The sequence below is a fragment of the Sinohyriopsis cumingii genome, chromosome 3 (assembly GCF_028554795.1).
Source record: "Sinohyriopsis cumingii isolate HCF-2022 chromosome 3, ASM2855479v2, whole genome shotgun sequence".
Lineage (NCBI taxonomy): Eukaryota > Metazoa > Mollusca > Bivalvia > Unionida > Unionidae > Sinohyriopsis > Sinohyriopsis cumingii.
The window spans coordinates 133,001,262-133,011,191 of NC_142963.1; the positions used below are offsets into that span (position 1 = coordinate 133,001,262).

General features: G+C 33.9%; 1 protein-coding gene across 1 annotated transcript in view; it reads left to right on the forward strand.

The window, feature by feature from the left end:
- LOC149803889 (guanine nucleotide-binding protein-like 3 homolog) overlaps nt 1-9,930 on the forward strand; it is a 52,839-nt gene extending 42,909 nt beyond the window's left edge. The window contains exons 15-17 of the mRNA XM_089953703.1: nt 832-1,034; nt 6,485-6,680; nt 8,046-9,930. Coding sequence (XP_089809829.1) covers nt 832-1,034; nt 6,485-6,680; nt 8,046-8,152 — 506 coding nt within the window. The 3' untranslated portion in view covers nt 8,153-9,930. The remainder of the gene's footprint in view (nt 1-831; nt 1,035-6,484; nt 6,681-8,045) is intronic.

A 9,930-nucleotide genomic window follows, 5' to 3' on the forward strand; every position in this document is an offset into this window, starting at 1 on the left:
TATTTACGTTAAAAGAGGACTGTGTTTTGAATTGTAAAGAATGGGAGGAAAATTTGAATGCATCCAGATTGAACTGCATATCTTTACATTAAATGCTATCACTTTAATGAGTGCAAAGATTCAGCATTGATGTAGATAATGGATTGGAAATTTTAGGTTCTCTGGCTGTCAGAACAAATATAGTGTCTGTATTGTAAATGGTTGTTTGTGAGTCAACCTTTAGCAGCTTATGCAGAATGTGTCAGACAGAAGACCATTAGCAAGACCGTTAGCAAGACATGAAGAGAGTTAACTTGCATTATAGTTGAAAATGTCAGAAATGCTTGTCCTCAACATTTAGCACTCAGTTTTTCAAATTATTAATTGACATGGTGGTTAATTTATTTGTGAATGGAAAATTTCTTGAAATGTTATTTTTGTCACGTTACTGATTTTATTCAAAATAACTCTGGTTTCACTCAATTTTAACTGCTTGAATTTTGGTGGCTGCCTTAAAAAGTGCTTGAAGTTGATGTTGCAAAAAGTTACAAGTCTAATTTGACAAATAATGTATTCATTAGATAGCCAAATTGTAATGACATTCTGATTAGTCAGATGAATTACCCTCCTTTTCACATGTCTGGATTTACAGTTTTACCCTGTAAGTATACAGGAAATAGATATTGTGTCAGATTAGGTCACCATCAGGAGTGGGTACCATGGAAACACAGAAATATTGATTTGGCTCACTGTTAATTAACATGTTCAATATATGTCAAACTATATTATTGTCGATGTCAAAAGAAAATACACAAGAAATTAACATTAATTGGTTACTTTATTTCATTGTAGGCTTAAAACCGAAGAGTAGTGGGCATATGTTGGTGGAGTCTGCGGGTCAGACTTCAGTGGTGATGGAGGAGTCAGATATTCCTGGGGAGGTGCAAAATGAGGAATTGGGGGAGGAGGAGGTTGATGAGGAAATGTCTGATGAGGATAAGTCAGGAGATGAAGACAGTGGAGTGGAAAAAATGGAGGAGGAGGGTATCAAAGAGGTTTGTTCAGATTGTTTTCTGTTTTAGGGCTGTGTACAAAAATGATATAAGGGGGTTAGTAGGTACTAATTATATATGCACCTTTGCTGATCATGATAGGTCTGTCAGCGTGTCCACATATCTGTCCGTATATGTAACCTGAACTTATCTACACTGATTGAGAAATAGAGAAAATAATTTAACAGCTGAGACGGCTAAACAAAATTTGATAAGATGTAACATAAATCATCTTTGCAGGATGGTCTTTCAGTTTTATACAAATGATACTGAATTGTTTGTAAATGTTACCACCTTTACTAAAATTAGAACCTTTTGCTGACTTCCCAAAACCAGTAAATAGAATTTGACCAGACTTGACTGAAAGCATCCTGGCATTAAGACCTTTCAAATTTTAAAAGTGATGCCAGTTCACGATTTTTTCAGTTCTTTAAACAATATATAGCTAGTATATTCTCTGATAGAGTGGGTCTTTATTACTAGAAAAACCTTATAACCACTACTTCTCACAAACTACTCAATATAATTTGACGAAATGGTGTAGAGGGCTTTCAGATTTGTATAACTGATGCGGAATACAGCCTGGCATAGAGGGCTTTCAGATTTGTACAGCTGATGCTGAATACAGCCTGGCATAGAGGGCTTTCAGATTTGTACAGCTGATGCTGAATACAGCCTGGTATAGAGGGCTTTCAGATTTGTACAACTGATGCTGAAAACAGCCTAGTGCAGGACTCTGGAGGGGATTTGTATATATTCAAGTATGAAAAATAGAAGAATGTTCAGATACATGTTTGAATCAGAAAATTATTTTAAAGAATGCAGATATATTTGATGGCTTCCTTCACTAGTTTGTAGAGATGGCCTGTTCATTGTCCATCCATTAGTACAAGTTTGTTATTGCTGCTCTTCCTAAAGTGCTTGGAGGATATGAAACTACACTAACACATTGATCTCAAGGTCAAGTTATTCCTGCATGAAAATCTTGTTATTGCTACTCCCCCTGAACAAGATGGTTACAACAACATGTGGTTTTCATTAAAAAACTATGATGCTACTGGTCCTAAATGAAAATGATACAACCTGTCATTCAGTATGGTTACTGTCGCAACCACCTTGAAAATCTTGTTATCACTACTCCTTCATGAAAATGAGGGTTTCACCAGAAGATTTCTTACGTGTGTTTGGTAAAAGATGAAATTGATGCTGACATTTTTGAACATCTTGTGTTTGCTATTCTTACTTAACAGATGGTCATGTCAGCATGGGGGTTTTCACCATAACACCCACTTATGGGGTCCGATTGGTTCTAAATAAAACTGGTGCTTGTCTTACATCCAGTATAGTTGACACAGATGCTATCTTGAAAATCTTGTTGTCACTACATATTCAGAACGGTTGGCCATATCAGCATGAAAATTTTACCAAAAAGACTATTTGTAATATCTGAATAAAAATGGTGCTTATCTGTCATCCAGCATATCTGCAGCGGTGGCCATCTTAAATATCTTGTCAGTACTTAACTGTAATAGATGGTCATATTGACATGTAGTTTTGACTGAAAATTGTATTTTTCACCCTCCAAATGAATGGACTTAATGACATAGAGTTTTCACTGAAAGACTTATTATGTGTTGTTGGTCCTTAGTAGTGCTCCTTGGACATCCAATATGCTGTTGTGGCCATCTTGAAAATCTTGTTAAAACTACTCCTCCTGAGCGGATGGTCATATTGAAATGGGGGCACTCTACATGTATTATGAACTTCTAAGAGAGTGGTGGGTGTAAGGTAAAGTTGTTTACATTTGCAACATGTACAATGGAGAGAATGTTGGTACTTATGGCTGAAATTTCTTTGGATATTGTACTTCTAGAAATTTTACATGATCTAAGCACAGCTAACTAAAAAGACTGCTCCCTTGTGCTCAAAACATCAGCCTGAATTGTTCTATAGTACACTATCTTTAGCAGTTATTAAATTAGGGAAAATGAATTTTGCCAGACTAGACAATACCAGCTTCTGAAAATGCAGCAGATGAATTACTAAATCTATATGGTGTAAAAAAAAGTTATCGGCTCTTTTTTTAAAACAATTTTACCTATGAAGTCCAGGAGGTGAAAATGACCAGTTGGAGCTAGTGGCTTTTTGAGAGGTGCACATCTGAAGTCAGGCCAAGCTGTATATTCTATAACCCATATTACACCCATCAATCATTCACCAAAATAAAGGGAATTTCAGGTTCTTTGAACAATACCTAAGATATACAAGGTCTTTTATAAATAACCATTATAACAAGAGGAAACCTAGGGAAATTCTTTTTCTGTAAAATTCTAACCCTATGCAAAATATGAAACTGTAGAGTGCCACCCATGGCGTTGTCATTAAAAGACAGTATGATGTCTTGTTGGTCCTAAACATGGAGGGTGCTGATCAATGGTGGCCAGCTTGAAACACTTTTTGCCACCTATCCTTTTGAAGTGATGGTAGTTTCGACATGGGGTTTTCACTTGATATTTAGTTGGTCCTAAATTAAATTAATGTAGTAGTGACCCTCCCCATTTGAAAAATCTCATAATAGTTAACTTCTGTTACACCTATCGCCAGTGTAGCATTTAACAAAAGAAAATGCAATAGTGTTATATATATTTCATTTGCATTGTTTTTTTTGTTTTTTTAATTCATTATATGCTATTGTAAAATTGTATCGAGTAGCTGACCTTGTTGAAGATTAAGTTCATTGTTTACCTGATGAAAATCATTTATTCTTTTAGTTCTTTAAACAATATATAGCTAGTATTTTCTCTGATAGAGTGGGTTTAATATTAGGATCATTATCAATACAAGTAACCATAGTTGTGTTGGTCTGAGTCAAGAACATTTTGTTTACCCTGTTCTTACAGTTTTAGTAACAATCCATCTAACTATAAGATTTTTCTAGAAATGAACTTTGGCCCTCATCTATGTCCTTCTTTGGTGTCCTAGTTTTTTTTTACATAATTTTGTTTACTGGAAAAATTGTTTATTCCTGCAATAACATAAGGGCAGAAATCATTTATGTTGTTTTATTCAGATTTTAATTTGGGTGAAATTATTTTTTATTCTCTGGAAATACAAAGTGCTCAATAATATTTTTGTGAAGAGACATTAACTGGGAATTATAGTGAATTCAGACAAGGAAATCTTGGATTATATTACTGTGATGCAACAAAAGACTCTTGGCACATCAGTACAGTTCAGGCCATTGGTACATTAGTACATTGGAGACTACCAGCCACTTCAGGTACATCAGCACCTTCACCATTCGAAATTATTTGGAATAAGGTTTAAGTTTATTCAGAACTTCATTCATTAGGATGTGTGTTAGTACTTCTGGAATTATTTGGGATTTAATGCACAATACTGTAAAAAAAATTTCTTCCATTTTCACTTTGTATTCTAGGAACATCAATTATTTGTGGAATTTTGCAAATCTTGTTGCTTCTCACTCTTTTCTATTACGTAATTTTAGGACCATAGAGTTGTAATAGTATATAATTATCTAGTCTTCAGAATGGCTGCCTTAACAGATGTCTTTATATGGCTACCTTTCATGAACAGATGGTTTTATTGAAATTGTGATTTTACCAAGACACTGCTACAGCACTAGGTAACTGGTTTTGATGAAATTGGTTTTCATATTACCTTCTACGTGTCAACTTGAAAATTGTATCACTACTCTTCTTGCTTGAATGATGGCATTAATATGTGGTTTTCATTAAACACTTCTTGCAGTATTGGTTCTGAATGAAAATTGTGCGTATCTGGCCATCAACATCTCCAGTTTAGTGAAGGAGATTTTAAAGCCAGGCGTTAGAGTTAAGTAAGAGGCTTGCATTTTTTGTGTTCACTTAGCTTGTGAGCACACCATGACTTGTGCATGTACAAGTGCATTTTTGACCAGACTTTATGCTTAGTTGCATTTCAAGGAACAAGTTGATTGTCAGCAATCGGCCATAGAGTTTAAAGTGAAAGGTCTTTACTCAGGTTTTTATCTGTACAGCCTTTGGAGAATGATAACACAAATCCATGAGTATAACTGATGAATGTCTTGACTGATGCCACCTTAATATTTTTGTTATGTTCCAAAAAATGTTAATTATAGATTTCACCAAATTTAGCTTGTGGGTAAATCTAGATATTCAGACAAGGTTCATTTATGTTCTGTCCTTGATATCAGAGTCAAGGTCATTAACCATGAAGCACTTACTTGCCCATGTGACCCTGGGATCAACATCAGACTTTAAAAAAATTTCATCACCCTTTCATAGGTTATGTTCATATTGAAATGTATTTTATAAAATGGAAAACGATTGTTTTTTTTGTTTTTCACCATTTTGATTTTGTTACTGCAGTGCTAAAAGAATTAACAAGAAAGAGCATCCTGCAGATATTTTTGAATTACAGTATTATGCATCAGTACAAGTTTTTATTAACAACAGCATCAAGTATGAGTGTAGCACATAGTGTAGCCATCAAGTATGAGTGTAGCACAGAGTGTAGCCATCAAGCATGAGTGTAGCACAGAGTGTAGCCATCAAGTATGAGTGTAGCACAGAGTGTAGCCATCAAGTATGAGTGTAGCATAGAGACAGCCAGTTTCAAATGCCATCACATATCTCAGTGGAAAGATGCAAAAATATGTGTGTGTATGATCTGGATTTTTTAACGTAGCTTTAAAAAAAAATCAGTATATCACTACAGAGTCTGCAGAGTAGCAGTTTATAGTGATGCTAGCACTGGGGCATCTTGCCGCAGACATGTAGCATGATGTTCCACCCAGTCACATTATCCTGACACCAGGCCGACCAGTCTTAACACTAACCTCTTAATGCTGAGCACCTAGCGAGGCAGCTGCTAGTACCGTTTTTCTAAATCTTTGGTTTGACTTGGAGGTGGGGTGGTTCAAACCCGTGACATCCCGCATCTGAGGTGGGCGCTCTAATCACTTAGGCCATGGGAGTGGTCAAAAGATGCAAATAAGACATAGTGGATATTAAATCAAGTCCATCAGTTAGATACTATAAATACTAACAAATTATTTAGTTTTAGTGTATCTCTGTTCCTTTTCCCCCTATTCATTGTTGATGAATACCAATTTTAGGAATGATATGTTTCTTTGATAATACATGCCTATTATAATAAATTAAGAGAACATCTGCTACCTCACAAATCCAGCCCTCCCAAGCTTCAAAAAAAGGATGTAATATCCACTCAGAGTTTTTTCTCTGTCTTGGCTTTTTCTTTTTAACATATGTGACACAGCTTTTTGAGTTTCATGTGAGATACAGACGTTCAGTGATCCATTTCTTTTAAGACTTGTATTATGTAATATTCATGCATGTATTCCATCAAGCTATAGTCTATAGTCTTATTATCTCATGCTCTGTTTACAAAAATGTTGGTGTATTTTTCAGTTGGCTAATGTAACTGTGTCAGTTCCAGCAAGTGGAAATAGAAGTAGAACCACCTCAGAGAACAAGAGTTCCTCAACAACAAAGATCGGCTCCATAAAAGATGTTGACCCTGCAGCATTAGAAGGGGGACTGCTACAACACAACAAAGCAAGAAAAAAAGATTTCAAAAAGATGAAGAAGGAAAGGAGGCGGAGAGGTCTGTAAATTGCAACAGTAAACAGTTTACCCTTATTTTCACATGCATACACACACCAAACAACACCAGTGAATATCAGTAAACTCATTTTTATTCCCATTACTGATCAGTGTGCACAAATATTGTTCAAAATTTCAGTTGTAAATGTGTGTGTGTGTGTATGTATGTGTGGTTTGTATTATTGTGCAGTGGCAGTTTATAGTGATGTTTAGCACTGGGGCATAATGTCCTCATGAGTTTATATATGAAAAACAAAATAGGAAAATTTTAACCACTGAAAACATTGGTGTAAAGGTATTTATAGGTCTGTGCAGACAGAACTTGTAATGAAACATATATATATATATATATATATATATATATATATATATATATATACACACACACACACACACACACACAACTACTGTGTTGGTGACTGTTCATTTAAGGATGGAAAGCTAAAAAAGATAACCTAATTTATATTGTATGCCATTCAACTTATTCCGATGGAGTTTGGTATAAAGATGGTCTAATAATCTTAAATATGCCTTCTATGAGTTTATCTTGTCTCATCCCATTTTGACAGAGTTATGCTTCTTGTGAAGTAAATTTCCATCTTTATGCAGAAACTTGCTTATATCATGAAAGTTCAAGAGTCATTCAACCAATTCTGCTGCAGTTTGATGTGAACATTGCTTCATCAGTATTTATTTAACTACTCTGTTTTGCACAGTTATGGCCCTTGTTGATTAATTTCTTTATTTTTTTACCTGCGATATTGTTTGCATTTAAGATTTCAAGTATTTGTTGTTGTAATTGAGAGTCATGGCCCCTGAATACAGTGTGGCAGTTCATAGTGATGTCTAGCACTGGGGCATCATGCCGCAGACATATAGCATCATGTTCCACCCAGTCATATTATCCTGACACCAGGCCAACCAGTCCTAACACTAATCTCTTAATGCAGAGCACCAAGTGAGGCAGCTGTTAGCATCATTTTTATACATCATTGGTATGACTTGACTGGGGTTCGAACCAGCAACCTCCCACATGTGAGGCATATGCTCTAACTACTTAGACCACCAGACCTGTCTAGAAATTTTGCATGTATTGTAATGTAAACATAATTTTATCCCCACTTTGCTTGAGCATTAAAGTTTATGGCTGTTAAATCCTTTTAAAAACTGTAAGAAACATTACCTTCATTTTAATGTTCCAGCTTTAACTCTGTTGAATGATATTTTGAACATTTCTTGTTTTGCAAGGTATGATAGAATGGAAATCTTGTTTAAGAACATTTCAGGTTTTTAATATAGCTTTACTGTTTCAAAATATTCATTTTATTTGCAGTTTTTCTTCCTTTATTTTTTTCCTACACAACAGATAAAGTGGCTGGTGAACTTTCTGATGCCCTTACCCAGGCATTTGGTTCCGGTGTTGGCATTGGTGAGCAGGATGGGGATGACTACAACTTTGCAGAACATTTTTGATGAAAGAAGAAAAAAAACATTTTCAGAACTTAAAAGGAGTTAGGGTGAAAATAAAAACAAATGATTGTTGTCTGGTTGATTTTTTATTTGAAAAATGTTGCTGTTTAAAATACATTCTTAAAGTGTGAAAAGAGAGATATTTTGGTGAAGACATTAATATCTATTTTATCTGCAGAAGATTTGGATTCCAGATGCTGTGAGACTTTCCATTATGTTGATGGATAGATTTAAGTACTGTAGAAAGTAAATTTTGGTGTGTATACAATTTTATTCACTGTAGCAATCAAACCAAATGTTTCTTTAAAGATTATCCTATTAAAATATATGTAAAATATAAACAATGATGTCAGACCAGATGGTGACAGTGACCTCCTTTTGCAATAAGGTAAATGTATAAGTAGTTGCCATCTCATAATCACTGTATTATACTGTGAATATAATACAAATAAGTGAACAGATGGATTTGTTGATGGTAGTTTAAAGAAGTTGTCATATTTTAAAATTCTGATTTTAACATATTTCATTGACTGAAGCACTTTATGTTCCGTTTTTACTTGTGTTGAAATAAAACAACTACACCAGTTTGTCTATTTAACAGCACAAATCATTGTTGAAAAGATAAAGTAAACCACCAGAAATGTAATTTATTTACTCATTCAGAGAGTCGTATAAAGAGCATATTTGTGTATTGTGTGCAAACAAGTTGAAAGAAACTACATTTTTAATGCATTGAAATTAAGCAAAACAATTTAATTTTAAGCATTTAGTTTAAAGTTATGAACACGTTGCTCCTGCTACTTGCACAATCCATATATTTATGATGGTGCATTCAGTCAATATAAACTATGCTATTGGGAGACGTTTCAGATGTGCCATGCATGTCAGAATGATAGGATAATCAGCTTGACTTTATTTCACTTCTTTTCAACCAGTGATCCTGTTTAAACTTAATTTTGCAAAATGGTTATTTTCTTAATACAGTTTCATGTTTCAACTTTGAAGTCTTGGTTTTTTATATATATGAAATTGTTTATATAACACACACACACAGATATAGATATATATATATATATATATATATATATATATATATATATATATATATATATATATATATATATATATATATATATAATTTATCTGGCATTGTCCTTGGCTAACTGTTCCAACATATTTGCAGAGTTGCTTTGATATGTCTTAAGGGCGTGATAATTGTCAAGCAGTGTTATGATTACCTCTCACCTAATTAGGCCTGGTTAGCAATGGGTAAAAATGGCATGGGTTGACAAACACTGAACTCTTCATTTTTTGTTAAAAATTTACTTTTCCAAGTTGCATTTATCTGATGATTTTTAGTTCAGTGGACAAATGGAAGTAGACTGTGCTTGAACAATTAGTTCTAATCCAAGTAGCAAAATACCCATTTTATTGAAATCTTTATAGAGTTTTGTCATTATTAATTTACAAAAGTTTTGTCATATATGTTCTAAGATGAAAGATTCATTAAAATTTGATGATAGGAAAATATTGTGGTTTACAATAATCATATTTCAAGAAATTTATTTGAACACTGATTATGTACAAATTCAGAAGTGTACAGTAACTTTGTATGAATGTATTATTACATATCTTATCAGTAAAGATATGCCTTGTGTAAAAAAAAAAAAAGACTACGTTTTGTTTTAATTTTACAACCATCAATTCGTTTAACTCTTTTTACCTTCATGTATAGACATTTCTGTTTTCTGAATAGAGAATAAAAGCAGTTGATAAATCAG